A 21518-nucleotide genomic window follows, 5' to 3' on the forward strand; every position below is an offset into this window, starting at 1 on the left:
ATAAGCATATAATAAAAGATAAATAAAAGCTTCATTTAAAATTAAATTAAAATGCAGAGCCCCCCGGACCGATGGCCAGGACCCAGGCAGTGTAACTGCCACTGAAAATCGGCACACGTGTCATAGGTTGCCTATCCCTGGTACAAAGTATTAATATATTATTAGGGCTGTCAATTATTCACAGTTAACTTACATAATAAACTAAAAAATTAATCTTCCTTTATCATAGTTTTAATTGCACTGTTAACAATAGAATACCAATTGAAATTGTTATATATGTTTGGACGTTTTTCTACATTTTCAATATATTGATTTCAATTACAATAAAGAATCCAAAGTGTACAGTGCACACTTTTTATTATTTTTATTACAAACATTTGCTCTGTAAAAACAAAAAAGAATAGTATTTTTCAATTCACCTCATACAAGTACTATAATGCAATCTCTTTATCATGAAAGCTCCACTTACAAATGTAGAATTCTGTACAAAAAATAACTGCACTCAAAAATAAAACTATCTATTGTGACACTGCTTAGAAGCCCCAGTCATGGGCCAAGGTTCCACTATACTAAGCATGGCACAATCACTAAACTTAGTATCTTCTCCTAGAAAAGTAACATTTTTATTGATTGTAAAAATAATATGCCTTACTCAGAAAGGCCCCAAAACTGCAAAGGACTTAAGCATGTGTTAAATTTCAAGCTGATCCCTTGACTTCAGTGGGACTTTTCATAAGTTTAACATTAAGCATGTTGACCATCAGAACACGACTAACCCCTTCTGTGGGTCCACAGACATCACCTCTCACAGATTCGGTATTGTGGTGCTTGGCTCTCTGGCTATGGCATGCGTAAGTACTACCTTTTCTGGCGTGTCAAAATCCAAAACAAAAAGGAAGACAGTGATCTCAGAATCAGGGTCGTGCATGGGGTTGACAGGAGGATCCTTGCTCTCCTGCTCTGAATAGCTAGTCCTTTTTTGTTAGTTTTCCTGGACCTAGCTGTTCCATTCACCAAAGGGTTCACTCAGGTAGCAAGTTGCCCTAAGCTCTCAGCTTGAGCCAGGCTTCCCTGGTCAGCACTGAACTGGGTTGGTTCTTCTCCTTATAGCTCTCCTTTCCATATCGGATACTGGCTGCACTGGGTGCAAATGCAGCAGGGCAGCATCAACTGGGTCCACAGGCTCTCCTTAACCCTCTCATCATTGCTAGTGGAGAGCCGGTCAGTTTTCCTTTGTTGCCAGTATAGGGCCTCTGTGCCCCATCATATAAACATATAAGTGCTTTTCTGAATCAGGGCCACAGTCTACAATGAGGTAGGTTTCAGTGTGAATACTTCAGGGAGATGAATTAATCAGTTCCTCTCAGAGCTACTGTTTCAGTTCCTGGACTCAGACAGACAGCACTACGTTCGTTTCACTTAGTTCATACATGAAAGATTTCCGCCACAACAATAACAGCATGAAATGTATTAAAATAAAATCTTGGATTCTGAAGCACAACTTTTATCAAATGGTGTATAATATGGCAAAGTTTGAAGTCACAGAATTTCACAATACAAAAGGCTCTGATTATAACTGGTTGAAACAACAGAAAAAGTTTAAAAAACACTATAACATATTTAGGTAATAACTACTGAAAATACAAGGTATTTGAGAATAACTGGTTAGACGAGCTGATGTCCCAAGGCAAAGCTAAAGGCCATCCATCAGTTTCAATCAGTTGTAAGCATTTCACATGCGTTCCAGGTAGTAAGAAATGTAGAAAGTATCTTGTGCTGGGAAGCCTCAGTGCAGCCCTGAATGCAGCCACAGATCAATGTTGTAGAGCAGAGCTTTCTCAAAGCCGGTCTGCCGCTTGTTCAGGGAAAGCCCCCGGCAGGCCGGGCTGGTTTGTTTACCTGCCGCATCTGCAGGTTTGGCTGACTGTGGCTCCCACTGGCTGCGGTTCACCGCTCCAGGCCAATGGGGGATGCGGGAAACAGTGCAGGCCGCTTCCCGCAGCCCCCATTGGCCTGGACCAGCAAACCTGCGGATGCAGCAAGTAAATAAACCGGCCCGGCCCACCTGGGGCTTTCCCTGAACAAGCGGCGGACCGACTTTGAGAACCACTGTTGTAGAGGACAAACAAGTCCACTAGAATCCTTAAAGGTTTTCAGAAGTACTGAAACCTGAGTAAAGTTTGCAATGGCTTGAGGGGCTAAGAAGTTGGAAGAGAAGAATGCAGTTGGGAGGAAGAAGCATGGGAGGCAGACAAGGGGAGAAAGAGAAATGGATAAAAACCTCACAAGGTTTGGATAATTTCAGATAAGCATTTAAAAATGAGGGCTTATTCAGCTCAAGCCTTCTGAGGTTTGTCCATCACTAATGAACATTTAAACCGGCTCTCTCCTGGTAGTTACTATTTCTGTTAATAAGATTTTGAATATAGTCTTACCTGCACGAGAAGGACAACATATTGGAGAATTGGTGTAGGCACTGAGAAAAACAGTGCCATATCTTTTCATGAGATTTATAAAAGGTAGGATCACGGTCTGATTTCCTGGATAAAATGTCAACCTTCCATCCTGCAATCAAAAAGAAGTTACTTAAAAACATTAAAATTGATAATGGTAACATTTTCTTTACTAGTTAGAAATAAAATATTATGAAAATGACCCAAAGCTACAATATATAGCAAATTTACCATTCTAAAAATTACGTTCTGGTTGTCCAAGAGTTGCACTTAGTTTTGATCTTGGAAACTGTGCAAAGAATAAAAACCACATGCAACTACGTAAGATAATAATACTCAGCACTTATAAAGGTCATTAAATCTGGCACCTTTCAAAAATGAATTATCCTGGAAAACTCTGAAACTCACCAATTACCACCCTGGTGTCTAATCTTCATGTTTGGCAAGATGACTAAGAAGCCATCTGCAACAACACTTAAGCCATCTCTACCAATAACCTAGCACCCTTCATCTCAAAACGTGTTTCAGATTATAAAATGGCATAGAAACACCACTGGTCACACTGGTAAATGATCTCTTTGAGCCATGAAGAGTGGGCAAACATCTCTGCTCTTCTATCTGTCAGCATCATTTGACACTGGCCATGAGATGCTGCTGACTTGCTCGCCACACCTAGTGTAGGTGATTGGAGTCAATAGAGCTGTCTTCAATCCTTCTTCCCAGATGTATCTCAGAGAGTCATGATGGGCAGAACGTTTAGAAGAACTGCATAGTTCAATCCTATTCCCATCTTCTTTTCAAAATACACACTAAGCTCCTAGGGGAGAATGTGAGATACCCTGAACGGCAGTACTTGAGCATGCAGACAATACCCAGCTCTACAACTCTTTCAAATCAAACGTAGAAAGCACCATCCCTCACTTGCCTGGTGCCTGAATGTGACAAGCACACAGATGAAGCACAGTTGGCTAAAACTAAACTGGGCTTAAAAATAAGTTTTGTTGTTAGGAAAAAACATTTCAAATTCTGGTCAAAACTCTCAAATTTCGCTTTCAGGGGGAAAAGGTGTCTTTCCTCCAGTCATCAAGTTGATGCTCAGTCTTGCATCTTCATTGCCCTTCAATTAGTAAAATGTATTGAGTTTGGCCACAGCGATTTTCCTCACTATACCCAAGAAGGAAGGTGAAGACCATGAGGAAGTTCTATTTGATCCCACATGGAATGGCCAATCCACTAAGTAACAGAGTGAGAAGGGCATAATAGTCTAAAGCTTTGTATGCTAAAATGATATACTTCCCACTGACATATTCAGTTAAGGTCTTGGTCTTGATTGTTACGGTGCTTGATAGCCTATGGTTTGATTATTGCAGAGGCTGGCTCTCTTCTTATGACCTATCAATGACATGTTAATCAGAAATTCTGAAACAAATCATGATAAAGAAACAAGAGACAGGCCTTTCCTTGTCTATACCAGTAAGGCCAGTGCATTGGAAGGTGTTTCAGTATGCCAGCATGCATGCGTGGCCATAACCCTAACCCATTCCCCACATCTGCTCATCCACTGCATGGGAAGGGGAGTAGCAGCCCCACTTGCAGCTCTCTCACTTTGACTGCAACTTGCAATGGTGCCTACAACAGTATCCTGAAATGTTTAAATGGCCCTTCATTTTATCAATTTCTTTAACAATTTTTATCAATAATATTTGTTTATTTATATCTTAAAACCAAACCTCCCTCCTTTCCCAAAAGAAAAACTTCAAATGACTTAAATCCCGCTAACTGTGCACATAGCTAGTGTAGGTATCCACCTGTTCCTTTAATTGTTGTCCTTATATGCTCTACTCTCAGGGTGTTTTGATGCACCTTGTCCTAAATTATATTGTAAGCTCTTTGGTGAAAGGATTGTCTTCCACTATATGGCCCTGCCCTGCAAATACTTATACCCATGTAACTTCAAGCATGAGAGTAGTCCCACTGTACTCATGAAAGTGAGGTTACTCATGTATTTATGTTTGTACAGCATTAATCACAATAAGGTCCTGATCCTTATTTGGGCTTCTGGGCAACGGTGTAGCATACCAAAAAATAGTAAGTCAGTGCACAGTGGCTCTTAATGGATAGTTTTCCTGAATTCTCAACTACTATGTGAAAATAATTGCTCAGTGAAATACTATCTCATAAACAGAGAAATAACATGGTAAATTGAACATCCACTCTTTTTTCCTATTCAAGCATAACCATAGTAATTTACATCTATGGATGTGTGTCATGTGATGATGGTAAGGAATCAAGGCAAAGTTCTTTTTTCTAACATTGCACAAGGAATTTTTTTAGGAAAAGGGACCCATTATCATCATCCTTAAAGCTCTCGCTCTGCCTCACTGCAGAATTTCTACCTAAAATCTCCTTCTACCTAAAATCTCCCTCTGTCTGGCTTCCTACAATAGATACAAACAGTACACTTAACTTCACACAATGCACTAAGATTTAGTTTTTAGATTTGATTTGATTCTGGCTTCATTTGAATAGTTAGTCACAAGCATTTGCAAAACCAGGGCCCTAGACTCACTGGCATTTCATCTTTAAAAGAATAAGCTGTGTAAAATGGATACAGATCATTCTCTAGCATCTGAGTCAGTGATGGCCCAAGAAAAGCATGTACAGAGTTATACAGTATAGAGAAGCAAGAGTTACAGTGACATAACCGTTAGAATGTAAAATATGTTGATACTCAGTCTGGCCCCAGCCTCGCCCCTTCTGCCCAAGGCCCCGCCCCTTTCAGTTGAGCCACCCCACCCACCAGGACCATGGCCGCCCTGTGTACTGGTAAGTCCCTGAAGTGACTTTCACCCCTCCATTCACCACTGTAGTTTCTGAGGCCATAGGAGCCAACTTCCTCAGTTCTCGGAGAGTGCTTGATCCCTGTTCCACCCCAGGACCCACTCCCACTCCACCCCTTTCCCCAAACCCCCACCCCAACTGCTCTGCCTCGCTCCCCCCTCCCCTCCCCTGACTCTTCCTGCCACTACCCCTCCCCCAGCCCAGCACCTCTCACATGCTGCTGAACAGTTGATCATGGTGGAGGGAACCGCTGGGAGTGAGGTAGAGGAGTTGATCAGCAGGGCTGCCAGTTGGTGCTGAGCACCCACTATTTTTTTTCCATTGGTGTTCCAGCTCCGGAGCACCCATGGAGTCAGTGCCTATGTCTATGGCCATTATGGACACAGGGGACATTTACAAAAAATTTTCACCAGCTTTATCACCACTTTAACTGAACTGGTATACATATAAGTATAGATAAGCTTCTGGTATTTTTACCACCACGTTAGTTAAACCTAATGAAAGCACAGTGATAGAAACAGGCTTGGGCCCAATACCATGATTCCCTCCAGTTCAGCTGAACTTGTGTTTAAATTGGTTGGAATAATTCTATAAATTTCCCCACGGTGGATGATACTTGAATTTCTTATAATTTCTAAAGGCTACACACCCAAGAATCTCTGATTGCTCCCTACGGTTATGACCCTGCCTGCAGGTATATGGGATCTTGGGGAGCAACTACCACACAGGTGGGGTGCCAATTAATTTCTTTATTAAAGGAAAAAGGAAGTGGTGGGAATTTAACAATGAAATACGATGGGATGGGGTGTATAGGGTGTTTACAATAGACAATGATGGGGGGGTTCTTATTGAACAGTGTAGGGAGTTCTAACAGTGGGGTGCAGTAAGTGGGGTTCAGCACAATGGGATACAGTACAGTCAATAAGCAACTCAAATTTATATAGGAACAACTCTAGATACAGTGTGGAATGCAAAATGTACCAAAAAGAAATGCAAAGTAAAATGGTAATTTCTATATGAAATGGTCAACAATCTCAGAATGTATTAAGTGGTTAATAGCTATATATACAATGCAACACAGTGGCATCAATACAAATACAAAGTATATCAGAAAAGTGGAGGCGACCAATGGGGTGTTATAACCACAAGTAAAATGTGAATCACAGTACAATGATACAATGTGGGTGATAAGTGAAATTATGCAATGTAACAGCATAGATGAAAATTAATGACTTAATTTGTGAGGTTGTAATAGCAGATAATCTGCAAGAGTGTACCTAAAGGCTGAGTCAAGGAGTGGGGAGGGGAGTGAATGATCAGTGGCAACTGATGAGAGGAGAGTGCAGCTGCAAGCAGTGAGAGACTCTGAAGCCCTGTGGGGTGAAGCCCAGAGCAGCAGTCTTCAGGAGCCTGCGGGCTGGACGTACGGGAGACAAGAGCAGCTGGAGTGCACTTAAGGGGAGTCTGGGAGCAGCAAGAGGGGAGGGGGCTGAACGTGCAAGCGATGTGAAGGCACGTGGAGAATGGGGAGACGGCTGAGGGAAGAAACAGGTTGCAGCAGCGGAGAGCACTTCAGGGAAGCTGCGGAGCAGCGGGGTGAAGACAAACGGAGCAGTGTGATGGAAATCTTCGGTAGGGGAGGGGTAGCGGAGAAGCAGGAGCACGAACACCGGGGATACAGGGAGAGGCAGTAGAGAGGTGTAAGGAAGGGCTGGAGGGACACCCAAAAAAAAAAAAAAGGAGAGAAGCGGCAAAGGGTTTGGGAAGTTACACGGGGGGAGAAGCAGCAAGGGGTTACAACAGGGAGACACGGGGAAGTACACAGAGGGGAAGATTGGAGCGGGGGAAAAACAGACACGGGAAAGTTCAGGGAGAGATAGGGACAGCGGGAAGACGAATTCAAACAGCAAAAACCTTATCTATCATCTAACTTAATCAAATTTATATAAAATGACAAGCAGCTTATACAAAGTAACAAAACAGGTACAGAATATGACCAGGCAATGGCTTTTTTAAAATCTGTCTTAACCAACGACTAAGCAAAACAACAAATATCACAATTCTAAGCAAACTATAACAAGCAACTATACTGAGCAACAAAACAGCAACTATAGCAAGGCAGGTGAAACATACAAGCGCTACAATCTTAGCAAACTATGACTTATTAAACTAAAAAGCAAAACCTATGGTGCACCTTATGCTATGGGGAAGTCAAAGAGGGCAGAGCAGTATGTGCCCAGGATACAGCTCCCAAGGCAGCCCCGCAAGGAAGCCAAGGGATGGTGGCTGCAGCAGTGGATATGGTTGAAAGCAGTGAGCCCCAAAGCAAAGCCCACAGGAGCAGAGCTTAGTGGCGGCACAAACTTATTTTTAATGGCAAAGCACCGTGGAGTTTAAGAGAGGATTTAAGACACATACCAAGGTTTAGCTTGAGTCTGTGTGCTGGGGAAACAGAGCCAGCAGCTAAAATAATAAAATAAAAGTATAGAAAGTTTCACAGAAGGATTCTTACCAGTCCCCAAGGTAGCAGCAAAGGCAGAAGCAGCAGCAACATCAGAAGAAGCAAGGAGGGCTCGGTACGGTCTCGATAATCAGGAGATCTCTCAGGCAGCAATTTGTTCTTTGTGCGGAGGGGTGGTTAAAAAACGGGGGTACACTCAAAAATAAAACGAGAGCAGAGAAAGGACTCCCCAGAACCCCTGGCTGATCAGACCAGGCAGCAATGCAGGAACCTTTCCGATGTTTGTTTTAAAAATGCCTGTTTTTAAAGGCAGACTCAGGCAGTTTCCCACCAGTAATCCTGATAGGCTCCCTCTGTCACAGGGGAGGAGACACAGGGAAAAACTGCAGGTGAGCACAGAGACGTGCCTGGGCAGAGTCCTGAACAATAGGTGTGAGTTCACACCTGAGGACTCAAAAGCACGAGGCCTATGACTCATGCCCAGGATCTTAAAAACACATTAGGTCTTGCAGCTCTGGATATTGCCTACCCTACACAAAGCCCAGGTTTAACAAGGTGATAACAGGACCAACCCTTTGAATAGGGCAGTGGTCCCACTTAGCACGCAGCACAAGTGGCCATCTCTTTGAGAAGAGCAATGGCTCTTGGTAAACAATTTAAGGGGCCCTCCCTTTGAGAAGGGCAGTGGCCCTGGTAAACAACTTAACAGCCAGGGAGGGGTGGCCACAGGAGAACAAAAACAAAATGGAGTATGGGGACAGCTGTAAGAAACAAAATGGAGTAGACAGGTTTCTTATTTGTAGGAGTGTTCTCTTTTCAACATAGGTCGAATAAATTGTTTTTACATATCAGTTTTGCAGTGTTCACTGCTACTGTTACATCATGACCAGGTTTACCATAACTCACAACAGAAATAGTTACATGTAATTTGATTATTTGTAAGTAACTGATAAAAATAGATTTCTTTCAAAAAGTGTTATCTTGAGAAAAAAATCTGACTCTTTAAACTAAAAAATAATGTCTTTCAGTTAATTCAGGGGTCCTCAACACGGACAAGTGACATCATCGAGAGCCATCACCTCCGAATTTCTGCAGCATTGCCTCTCGATGACGCCGCTTGCCACTGACAAGTGACATCCAGAGGCATAGTCACCGAAATGCCGCAGAAATTCGGTGGCATTTCAGCAGATGCTCCACCGCCTCCACAGTCCTTCATCCATCAGACAAAAAGGTTGAGGACCACTGAGTTAATTGCAATCCTGTCTTTATGGTCCCAAGCAGAACTGATGATGCAGTGGACAGCTCTCAGGGGTATAATATATCCTCTCTACTGAGATTGTGTCCCTTGCTAGGACAAGGTGGTTTCTCAAGCCCTGACTGTGGCCCATTAACAGCTCCCAAAATAATTTTCAGAGTCTGTGAAATGCCATTTCAGCATGAGACAAAGAAGATTTGACACCGAGGCGCACATTGCCTTGGGTCACATCACACAAGTGTCTCTGAAATGCAGAGGGCATCCCAAACTCATCAGACCCTACAGAAGCTGACAACACCGGGTTAGTGTTTGGTGCTACATGCGTTATACGTGCTCAGGCTCTTTCCCTGCGAGCAGAGGCCTGGAGAAGCAGGAGGCTCTGGTGGGATACTTACAAAGGCATCGCACATCACCATCACCACGTTGCGTGCCCTCTGGCTCCTGCCAGCGCCGAGGTGTCCCCAGGCCACAGGACGCGCCTTCGAACCCTCCCAGAGGGTGGAAACCAGCAGCAGTACCAGAGCCGCCAGCACCACCATCCAGGGCCCTTCTCTGCACAGCCCCCTCATCCTCTCCCCGCGCCCAGAGCCAGGTCCCCGGGCACACGGCCCCTCACACACCAGCAGGACGAGCAGCGCTCCCCGACTGCCAGGCTGCAGCCATTGAGGGAGGGCTGGACTAGAACAACCCCTGCGCTTTGACACTGCCCGGCGACACTCCCCCCGCTCCCCGCAGCAGATCAAACTACAGCGTCCATCAGGCCTCGCGGAAGCGGGCCACGACGAACTATACCTCCCATCATGCCTCGGAGGTCAGGCGGCGAGGGTGGTGGGGGATGAACTACGATTCCCATCATGCCTCGGAGGTCAGGCGGCAAGGGTGGTGGGGGATGAACTACGACTCCCATCATGCCACAGGAGCTGGAGAACGGTAAGATGGTGGAGTGCTGGGTCGCGTCAATGGTCCTCACGCGGGAAGGGCAGCAACCGAGTCAGCGCGCCTGCGCGGCCGAGCCGGGGAGGTCGGGGTGCGGAGAGTTGGTGGCTGGTAATTGAGGCAGGAGGCGGAGGCAGGTGAAGCGCTCAGTGGTAGGGGGGAGCGGGCGCAGGGGCGGTGCCTTTGCTGCTCCCCCGTGGGCGGCTAGGCGGCTCTGCGAGGCTTGCGTGGGCCCAGAGCTCCCCAGCTAAGCCGGGGTGCCCGAGGTCCGTGGGTGGAGGGGGACCCTGTGCCCGGGGAGGGGGCTGGTGCGCGTTGCCGAATAGGAGGCCTGGGGCCCCCGTGGGCGGCAGCTGCAGGTGATGCCCAGTGGAGTAACAAGGCAGTTCCGCTGGCTGCCATGGCAGAGGAAATGAAAGGTCCCAGCTGTGAGCAGGGAAGGCGAAATAGCTCGGAGAACAGCGGCGGCGCTAGAGGTAGATCCACAAAGGGACGGGAGTAGTGTGAACGCTGCCCAAACTCCTATGGCAGCATGGCCAGAGCCCAGAGCTACAGCCGGGCTGGGCTGACGCCAGAGGGCTGAAAATAGCAGTGCAGATGTTCCTGCTTCAGCTCGGAGACCCACCCTGCTTACCGGCTTCCACAGCCCAAGCAGGGATATATCCGCACTGCTGGTTTTACCGCCGTAGCATGAGCCCTGCGAGCCAGAATCTGTACATCGGGTTCTGAGACTTGCTGGCAGAGGAGTGTCCGCCCCCCCCCCTCGCAACACCCCGGAGTGTAGACATACATACGCTTATACTCAGTGTTGCAACACCTGATATTTAGGCACCCTGCTGCCCAGTGGGATCCTTAGCCCTGAGTTAGGTGCCCAGACTACCTATACAATGCATGGAGTGGGTTGAGGCTCCAAAGAAAGGGATTTACAAAAACCAGTATGCTGAGCAGGGAGCTGTCCAACCTGGCAGTAGGAAATGCCAAGGAAAAGCCTGGGGGCTAACCCGCATCTCTCAGAGTGAGTTAGGTGCCTGGCTCAAGGCCAGAGATAGAAAGCCTATCTCTACTTTAGCATCACAGATCTGAACTGGGATGCACTCGAAGTTAGACACCTAAGCCAGGTCAGCCCTTTTTCATGGAAAAAATGGAGACTCCCCCCTACCATATTATAGTCAGTAGCCTGGTGATCAGGATACTGACCTGGGATGTGGGAGATCTGTTTTAAAATCTCTGCCCAGCAGCAGGGACTTGAACTTAATTCACCCATATCCCAGGGAGTAACCTAATCACCAGACTGTAGAGTCATTGTCTTTCCTCTCTCACTGGTCTGTGACTGTGCTACAGTTACAGGTGCTACTGTAATGCACATAAATAATAATAACAGTAATATATAACTTCTATTCAGTTTTTCATAGTGGACCCTTGCTCCCCAGTATAGTGTTTCTTTTTCTACTCATACAGATCTAGATCCTTTTGCACAGTGGTATCCCCTTCCTGCCACATTCCTCATCCTGGCAATGATGATAATTGCATCCGAACCATGTACACTTTCTAAAGCATGTGTTAGAGTGAGTGTAAATAATATGTTCATCAGACTGATGTATGTGCTTTAAATGATACTATGTATAACTTCAAAATGTTAACTTTACTATTTGTTTCCATTTTTTTTACTAAAACAAACTTGAATATTTCCTTCATTCCTGCACACATCCCTTCCAAACTTATGAAGTGCTCTTTCCCTCATTAGGGGCTACTTAGGAAGTGGAATTTGAAGTTACTCGATGATGTTGATAGAATGGTATGGCCAAAAAGTATTGGGAATGTGAATGTGAATGACAGAGAAACACGTAAACATCCATATTACTGAAACTCCCTATTTAATGTGCTTTAACTGTCAAGAAAAATTTTACTCTGGGGTGAGAAATAGCTTTTAGTATTTCAAGGTGATGGCTCAGGTCCAGCATAGCATTTAAGGATGTGTATCGATGTGAGTACATGATTGGTCCCAATAATTTCAGTGGGACTATTCACATACTAAAAATGATTCATGTGCTTGGGATTGGGATTTAGAGGTATACTGTCGCATATATTTTTATTTGTGTGTGCACTGCTTTTTTGTCAATACTGGATTGATAGCTATTTGGGGCAGGGATTTTGTCATACTTGTACAGCAGCGAACATACTGTTAATATTTGCTAAAATGTTTTCTCTGTGTATGATAACGCAGTATAAGTTGAATGCTTTGAACAGTATTTGATATAAATGTCTTTTCTTAAAAACTGATTTTCTGTGGTTTTGACTTTAGCAGTAATAATGTCAAATAAGGAGGTGAAGGCTGCATTGAAAAGTGCCAGAGATGCAATAAGAAATAAAGAATACAAAGAAGCCTTAAAACATTGCAAGGTAATTAATTCTTCTACTTGTATAAAAATTAATTGTACGTAGATGAAAAAAGCCCTACTGTTTTCTGTCCACTGGAATTGTACTCTATACTTTTTGCAGTAATGTACGTACTAAGTAATTACACTGCCAAGATGTGTACTATAGTGAATGATTTGCGGTGGAGTAATCACTAAAATCCTTGTGGATGGGTCCTTCTTCCTTTCTTCAATGAAAATGAAGTTCAGAGAGTCAGACAAATGCTAACCTTTCAATTCACACACTGGATCTTATTGCTATATGGTACTGTTTTTTTGTGTGGTGTTGATTTCATTAGTTGCCCATGTTAGCTTGTCCAGAAAAGGAGATCAGTTTTCTGTTGCATGTGCTTAAATGCGAAGCGGAGAGTACAGTAACTCCTCACTTAAAGTCGTCCCAGTTAACGTCGTCTCGTTATGTTGCTGCTCTATTAGAGAACATGCTCGTTTAAAGTTGCACAATGTTCTGTTATAACACGCCCCCCCGTGCCTCCCGCCCATCTGCGGGCCCTATGGGTTAGCTCCCCCCATAACACACACACCCCTGCCCGCCTTCCGCAATCAGCTGTTTCACAGCGCGCAGGAAGGCTGGGAGGGAGGAGGAAGGACATGGCACGCTTGTGGGAGGGAGTGGAACTGGGCGGGAAGAAGTGAGGTGGGGGTGGAACTGGGTCAGGATGAGGCAGGGTGGGTCCTTGGAGGAAGGGGTGGAGTGGGGGCGGGGCCTGGGGCAGAGTCAGGGGTTGAGCACCCCCCAGCAGTTTTAAAAGTCAGTGCCTGTGGCCCCTCAAGCCCATAATTATCTCCAGCTCTGCAGAGATCTAGAGACCCAGTGCCTCTGCATTGTGTGTCCTGAGCATACCATGGAACCTGACAGATTGGTTCCCTTAGGAGACGACTGGTCCCCCAACACAGTGTCCCTTCCTTTGTGCTGCCACTTGCCTGCTCTGCCTGGTTCCCAGGTCAAACCCAAACTTACAGAGCTTGCACAAGGAGGACTCTGCAGGCCTAGGAGTGTGGATATTGTTGGCCCACACCCTCACCAGTGCTTTGGGACCAGAGGATATTCACTTACCTAGTCACAGCCTTGAGTCAAACGTCACCAAACTGGCATAAAGAAATTTACCAAGAAAAAAAAGGAAAGCAAAACAACAATCTCTAGATGTGTTTTTTTGAGTTGTGAATGTTCAGCAAGAGGAGCAGCCAGACGATCCACGCTCTTCCACCCTCTGACGCCACCACCTCAAACAAGCTTCACAATCATCATTGCTGAGTACAGTATTAAATTGTTTAAAATTGTTTAAAACTTACACTGTATATGTATATAATGTCTTTTGTCTGGTGAAAAAGATTTACCTAACCCCCCCCCGCCCTCACATTAATTTTTATGGGGAAATTGGATTTGCTTAACATCGTTTTACTTAAAGTCACATTTTTCAGGAACATAGCTACAACATTAAGCGAGGAGTTACTGTATTCATTCTCAGATGACCTTGACAAAAGTCTGTCTTTAACCATAGACTTTAGAGGAATCCTTCAGTGACCCCAGTTACTGATACCTGTGTCACTAGGACCGTTCATATGCAGTTTTTTCTTGCTAGAGAAAGCTACCAGTTAGAAATTAACCTTTTATTAATGCTCTAACTTGTATTATCACAGTGCAGAAAGTAACATCTTGTTAAATAGATACCTAATAAATAAAATTCACTGTTTACCAGACTAGTATGTTCAGGAATTTTTTCTAGAAAGTAAGAAGACTGATTAGTCAAACTCGGTAGTTGAGTCTGTAAGACACATTTAGTACTCTAGCTTCATTTGAACTCTTATATTTTTAGGCAGTGCTGAAACAAGAGAAAAATAACTACAATGCCTGGGTGTTTATTGGCCTGGCAGCTACAGAGTTAGAGCAGCCCGATCAGGCCCAAAGTGCATACAAAAAGGCTGCTGAACTTGACCCAGGCCAGCTACTGGCATGGCAGGTATGTTTTCGACTCTAGTTCGACTTTACCTTTCCTATTAAATGAACTACTGTGTTCGTAAGTATAGGAACAAGATCCAATCAATATTTGACTCTTAGGACAGGTCCTCAAGTTGTATAATTTGTCATATAACAAATTATACTAGCTGTGGCTCTGACTCCTGGTATGTACAATGTTAAAACCAACGGGAGTTGTATGTGTGTAAAAGAGGGCAACTTTTGGATTCATTATATTTAAATTGTTAAAGGTCTTCTAATGGATAAATGTTTCATTCCCTTGGAAAACAAAAATAAACAGAAAAAGTGTGCTTATCTCCCTTAGGTGCTTTCTTAGTTCCCTTGCTCATGACTCAGTAAATTTAATGTGGTGTTTCTGTCCTATGAGAGAGAGCATTTTGCACAATAAATTTTTCCCCAGCCTCTGATACAGAGTTGTGCAAATTGGACTATGTTGTTGTTTTCCATGGTCCTAGGCAACAATAATAGATGCTCTTTAAGATGGTTGTGCAGCATGTGGTGTCTAAGTGATAATCTACAACATGTGCTGTTATATTAGATGCCTGTGGCCTTTGGGCACACCGTGAAGCATATGGCTGAAGGCTAGGTCGTCGATTAATCTGTCTGGTAAAAGGGAATATTTAGTGCATTGTAACTTAATAAAGAGGTTTTTTAATATCAGTAATTTTAATTTTTTTAAATGCAACAATTGGACATATATTGACATTACCTTCATTGAATCCTCATCAGCAAGTCAGGCTCTGTCTTTTAAGAGCTGGTACAAAACAATAATTTATTGAGACAAAATTTTTTTCCGTAGTCTTGCACAATTTCAGATGCTTTATTGTTGTCCGTTGGTGGTGTTAAAAGAAGATTATATTTAACAGTGTTCGGGTAGTCTGTTTTCCACTTCACTAATCTCAGAAATAATTTTAAGAAAATACAGTGACCTTTTATTATAATGTAAATTATATTTAAGAACATAGGAACGGCCATACTGGGTCAGAAAATAGTCTGTCTAGCCCAGTAACCTGTCTTGTGACAGTGGCTAGTACCAAATGCTTCAGAGGGTATGAACAGAATACAGTAATTATTGAGTGATCCATCCCATGTTGTCCAGACTCAGCTTCTGGCAGTCAGTGGTTTGGGGGCACCCAGAGCATGGGGTTGTATCCCTGACTATCTTGGCTAATAGCTATTGATGGAGCTATCCACCAGGAACCTTTTTGAACCCAGTTATATTTTTGGCCTTCACAGCATCCCCGTCAACGATTTCCACAGGTAGACTGTGCATTGTGTGAAGAAATACTCCCATGTTTTTGTTGCCCCTTTTTGACCCAAGCAGCTAGTCAAAGTTCAGGGTCCAAGGGATGTTCCAGTTAGGAAGAGAAATTGGTGATAGTCAGGTATTTCTCTGGTGCTGGTTTGTTTATTTATAAAGTATCTCTGAACATGGAAGGAATCATATAGCAGAAAGCAGTTCTTTTGCTCACAGCACCAAGTGCACTCTTCTCAGCCTGCACTCCATCCAAAAACCCCTCTGCAGGCTTCTTCCAGGGGCAGACACTGCTTTCAGCTGCTTTTTCAGGCTGACTCTCTCTGCTCTATGTGTTCTGCATTCCCCACCTGTCACAAAACACACTACTGAGCATCTTTGCCCTGACAGTCTGAAAACACTTGGGCAGGGTTGCAAACCGTTTTTGTCTTGGATGGGGGCCTTGTGAGTAACATTCCCTGACAGTTTTGTTAATTGAAGAATGCATTCACACCCACTCTCAAAGAAGTTTCTGATCTAAGCAGTCACCAGTACCTCTCAGCATGACATTATATTTTGATTCTGCATTGAGATTTGAGCAGACAGATCCCAGTACCTGTGCAGAGCCCCACTGAAGCATCGGATTCCTTATGGGAATACCTGGGCTGCGTGCCTTAAAATGACCTTGGAAATAGCGGATGTGAAATCTAACATACATTTTACTTTTGTTTAGGGATTAGCAAATTTGTATGAGAAATCTAACCAAGCAGATGTCAAAGAAAACTTGTTCAATGTTTACCAAAAGCTCTTGGAACTCTATGAAAGGTAAAGAATATTTTAGATTAAATTATGACACTGCAACATGTTTAAATTTCAATTGCACTGGAAAAAGTCCAGTTTTAATGTCGTCACTGATACATGTGATATTCTGCATATAGTAACTAATTCTAATACTCATGTTGTATTAGAGGTAAGGTTTTGTCAATCCTACTGGTTTTCTATAATGTGAAGTTGCGATAGAGATAAATTATCACTTTCCTATGATCATTTTATAAGAAGAAATCTTTTGTAATATATATTATCTAAACTATTGACATTAAGCATCCTGGTATCATGACTGTATCCATTGTCTTAATATGTTGCCTAGATGGTTGAACTTTATAAATCTTGTAACTCTCAGTTGATGTTGATGGTTAGCATTAATATCACCAGTACATGTTGTCATAGCATTCCTTCCCAGTTCTGGACCTTAGCGTCCAAAATATGGGTACTAGCATGAGTTTCCCTAAGCTTAATTACCAGCTTAGATCAGATATGCTGCCACCAATCAGGAATTTTCCAGGGCCTGATACCCTCTGGTCACCCCAAAATCTTCCCTGGGGACCCCAAGAACCCAGATCCCTTGGGTTCTTAAAACAAGGAGAAATAAGCCATTCCCCCACCTTTTCCCCTCCCAGAATTTCCCTCCCTGGGCTATTCTGAGAGATACTGATCCAACCTCTTAAATCACCATACAGAGAAGCATCTCCCTTCCCTCTCACAAAGAGGCAAACAGATTCAAGGAAAACAGAGAGAGATTCTCTCTCTCCCTCCTCCCGTCTCCCCCACCAGTCCTGGTGAGTTATTCCAATCTCCTGGGATAGAACAAGGGAAACAAGAAAAAAAATCAATCAGGTTCTCTAAAAAGAAATCTTTTAATAAAAGAAAGAAAAAGTAAAGAATTATCTCTGTAACTTCAAGATGTAAATATTACAGGGTCTTATAGCTTACAGATACCAGAAGGAGACTTTCCCCCCAGTACCAATACAAATCAAAATATTCCCAGCAACTACACATATAAAAGTTAACCAACCAGATCCCCAATTGCAAATAGAGTAAAACAATTAAAAAGCCTAAACCGCCTGGTTTTTACCTTCTATTTGAAAAGAAACTTAGAGAGCCTGTAGTAATGTCTGGTCTCTCTCAGACCCTCCGAGAGAAGAACAAAGAACTCACACCCAAACTTCCCTCCACCCGAATTTAAAGTATCTTGTCTTCTGATTGGTCTTCTGGTCAGGTGTCCAGTTTCCTGCTTGTAACCCTTTACAGGTATAAGAGACATTAACCCTTAACACTCTGTTTATGACACATGTACTCACAGTTTTTATGGTCACAGGGAATTTCATTTCCTGTTACAGTTTACAGTTCTAAACAAAGCTGGCTCTGGTTGTATGTCACCAGTTTCCACAACTGATTGGAGTGTTCTTATTGCTTTGTTTTTGTGATTTTGGTTTTGTCTGATGGACACTGTCAACTTATAAATCACACATCTTTTTAAACATTTTTAATTACTTCTGTTACAAGTAACATCTAAGATAACTATAATTGAAAGATAAGTGAAAAATACTTTTGTTCCAGTTTGTTTACTTGGTGCATTTGACAGCATTTAGGATAAACTAACTATATACAGTCTGTGTAGATTTTTCACACAGCAACTGCAAGGGAAAAACATTCTGAAAAAATTCACAATCATTGCATTAGGACTTGGAGGCACATATAGTATCTGCAGCAACTTCTAATGCTCTCATTTAAAAAAGAAAAAAGACTAGATTTCAAGTTGGCAGTGTCTCTTGAAGAATACATTTCTCCATATTTGTTAGAAAACAGACATGACTTTTTTGTGGTTTTTTCCCCCATCATCTTCTAGTACTGACAAGCAGAAGTGGTGTGAAGTATGTGGGAAACTTGTGGAACTGTATCACCAAGAAAAAAAATACCTAGAGGTCAGTTACTGATTTACTGTGTCTCCTTTTCCTATGCAAATTATTCATATGTGTTTTTTGTAGTAAGAACTCATCTCTCTTAATTATACACCTGTGTTCTCCCACCAGCACTTACCACTAAATTTAGAGGCAATCTATTGAATTGACATGTCTTAACATAAAAAGCAATCCTAAAAATGGTTAGTTTACCTTTTATTAAAATGAAGTTGCAATCATTTTCTTCAATACAATGTTCTGAAATTCACCATGTTGATACATTGTGTCATATAAACAAATTGCATTAAAATGTTAGTTTCTGGTTGCTGTCAAGTATTTGAATATTTTTCCACATTTTTTTTTTAACTTAGGGACTCAGAAGTTAGGAAATGCCAGCTCAAAGGATGCCTGTGCAACCTTAATTCTGCCCTCGTGTGTGTATGCATCATAATACAGTTTGTAATTAAATGATCACATATTATTTTCTTACAGTACTTTTTCATCTACTCCAGTCTTTGAGGAGTATTCCGATTCCTTGAAGTTTTGAGAACTTTAATATTAGTTTCATAGCAAAAATTCTTTGCCAAGGATGATGATTTGTTTTTTATAATCTCTGGATAGCCTGAATATGCTAAGGGAAATTTTGTTTTCAATGGAAGCAAGGCAGACAAACCTTTCAAACCCTAGATGTAAAATATAAAACCTATTTTTGTTCAGTTTTAGGAAGAATTGAACCTTGGATCTCAGATTCTAAAAGCATGAGCCTTTGCTGTGTGAGCCAGAAAATCCAGCTCTGGTATCTCAAAGCTAGCATCAAACTCATAAATTCAGCTTCCTCTATGTGGGCCAGCCACTAGAGAGAAAGGAAGCCAGACTGTGGTATTTGATACTTTCTTTGTTTCATTTTTGTTAACAGTCTCAAATTTTAATAGGTATTCCATTCTCTAGTCAAATATAATGCTGAGTCACTTCACTGCTGGAAAAGAATAGTGCTTGGGGTGCTATTTTCTTTTTTAAATGGGTCATCAGAAGTATGGTTTTGGCCATACTTTTGTCATATACGTCATCAAATTCTTTACCTTATATAGTGCATGTAGGATAGCTTGCGTCTATCAGACCTATTATAATGCAGATTCCTCTATTATTATTGAGTTTTTCAAGAACACTTGAAGGATTTCTTTACGGCAGTATTCTGTTATACAAGGTTAAATGAGCAATTACAGACTATCAGCTACATCCGTAGTACTAAACTGCTTAAATACCACTAGTTCTGTTGACTGTTCTAAACAGCATGGTGAAGTAATTTGTCCAACACTCACTCATTAGCCCTATCCTCCTGGCAGTCTTGCTAAGTGTTAATGCTATTTTCTGACCACTTGAGTTAGGAAATTGTAAATCATATTGGCAAGGGGTTGAAATAAATTGGAGCGATCACACTGGGTGTCAGATTTTTAAATGAGTTACAGAATGATTCATTTCTCTTTCCTGTTGACAGGTGGCTCACACATGGCATAAACTGATAAAGATAAAACAGGAGGAAGGTGCAGATAATGCTGAGCTCCACCAGCTATGGAAGAGGCTGATCCAATTACTGCCAGACAGTACACAGATTCAAGATAATGAGACACAGCAGTTGGTAATGTTTCTCCCTCCTACTCAAATCATAGAAATGTAGGGCTTGAGAGGCCAGCTAGTCACCCCAGCATGATGTGTGGGTGAAGACCAAGTATATCTGCAGCATCCCTGACAGGTATTTGTCTAATCTGTTCTTAAAAATCTCCAATGAAGTTGTTCCACAGTCTCCCAATGCCAGTGCTTAACTACTCTTATCATTAGAATGTTTTACCTAATATCTAACCTCAGACTCCCTTGCTACAAATTAATCTGATTACTACTTGTCCTACCTTCAGTGAACATTCAGCAAAATTGATCACTGTCCTTTTTATAACAGCCTTTAACATATTTGAAGACTGTTATCAGGTCCCTCCTCAGTCATCTTTTCTCAAGACTAAACATGCCTGTTTTTTTAACCTTTCCTCAAAGGCGAAGTTTTTTTAACCTTTTATCATTTTTATTTCTCTCCTTTGGACTCCCTCCAATTTGTCCACGCGTTTCTTAAAGTGTAGCTCCCAAAACTGGACACAGTACTTCCACTGATGCTTCACCAGTGCCAAGTAGAGTGGCACAGTTACCTCCTGCGTCTTTCTTATGACACTCTTGTTAAATCATCCCAGAATATTAGCCTTTTTTTTTTTTTTTGCAATTGCATCGCATTGTTGACTCATATTCAATTTGTGATCCACTATAATGCCCAAATTCTTTTCAGCAATATTACTGGCTAGCCAGTTATTCACCATTTTGTGTTTGTGCATTTGATTTTTTTCTTCTGAAGTGTACTTTGCTGTTGTCTTAATTGAATTTCATCTTGTTGATTTCAGAATAATTCTCCAATTTATCAAGCTAATTTTGAATTCTAATTCTGTCCTCCAAAGTGCTTGCAACCCCTCCCATCTTGATGGCATATGCAAATTTTATAAGCATACTATCCACTCCATCACCTAAGTCAATGGTTCTTAATTTTTTTTTTGCAGACCACTTGAAAATTGCTGAGGGTCTCGGTGGACCACTAGATGAGCTTTCCAAATGTTGTTTGTACCATTAGCTAACTATTCTACAGCGCTTTGAATAAAAGCGCTATATTAAAAAAAACCCTTAATAATTAACATTATTCGTTCTACAAATAAAAGCACACTTCATATTTTAATATCAGTAGTCTTAACTTTCCAATGCGAGGGATGTGCCCTCTCTCCCCCACCACAGCAGCTACAGAGCTGAGGCTGGGAAGGAGGGCCATCTCTCCCTGGCAGCCTCAGCTCTGGAGCTGGGGAAAGTTACCTCTTTCTCTAGCTGCTGCAGTTCGGCACGTCCCAAATTCCCCCCATCCCTTCTTCTCACTCCACTGCCCTCTCCCACCTGCCCCTTATTGCCCCCAAGGCCACTACCTCACCTTACATGTCCATCTTCTCCAGGGTCCAAGCACCTAATTAGCGGCTCCACTAATTAGGTGGTTGTCCCTTCATTCTGTTGTGTGTGGCTACCCAGGCCACCCTAGAGGGAAATATCCACGGACCACCTGAATGGAGCTCGCGGACCACTGGTGGTCAACAGACCACAGTTTGAGAACCTCTAA

At 42.6% G+C, this 21518-nt stretch overlaps 2 protein-coding genes across 14 annotated transcripts in view; one reads left to right on the top strand and one right to left on the bottom strand.

Moving 5' to 3' along the window:
* Positions 1–9824, bottom strand: part of ARSK (arylsulfatase family member K) — a 50278-nt gene extending 40454 nt beyond the window's left edge. For all 4 annotated transcript variants that reach the window (XM_030567078.1, XM_030567076.1, XM_030567077.1 and 1 more), the window contains exons 1-2: positions 9406–9824; positions 2436–2565 (exon numbers count right to left, since the gene is read on the bottom strand). In XM_030567078.1, coding sequence (XP_030422938.1) covers positions 2436–2565; positions 9406–9579 — 304 coding nt within the window. In that variant the 5' untranslated portion in view covers positions 9580–9824. The remainder of the gene's footprint in view (positions 1–2435; positions 2566–9405) is intronic.
* Positions 9825–9869: 45 nt separating this feature from the next.
* TTC37 (tetratricopeptide repeat domain 37) overlaps positions 9870–21518 on the top strand; it is an 80316-nt gene continuing 68667 nt past the window's right edge. Inside the window, exons 1-7 of one of the 10 annotated variants that reach the window (XM_030567067.1) lie at positions 9947–10083; positions 11405–11511; positions 12249–12346; positions 14196–14339; positions 16324–16415; positions 18277–18352; positions 19824–19964. In XM_030567067.1, coding sequence (XP_030422927.1) covers positions 12257–12346; positions 14196–14339; positions 16324–16415; positions 18277–18352; positions 19824–19964 — 543 coding nt within the window. In that variant the 5' untranslated portion in view covers positions 9947–10083; positions 11405–11511; positions 12249–12256. The other 9 variants (XM_030567071.1, XM_030567065.1, XM_030567066.1 and 6 more) reach the window with 9 other exon arrangements.

Source organism: Gopherus evgoodei, chromosome 6 (genome assembly GCF_007399415.2).
Source record: "Gopherus evgoodei ecotype Sinaloan lineage chromosome 6, rGopEvg1_v1.p, whole genome shotgun sequence".
NCBI lineage: Eukaryota > Metazoa > Chordata > Testudines > Testudinidae > Gopherus > Gopherus evgoodei.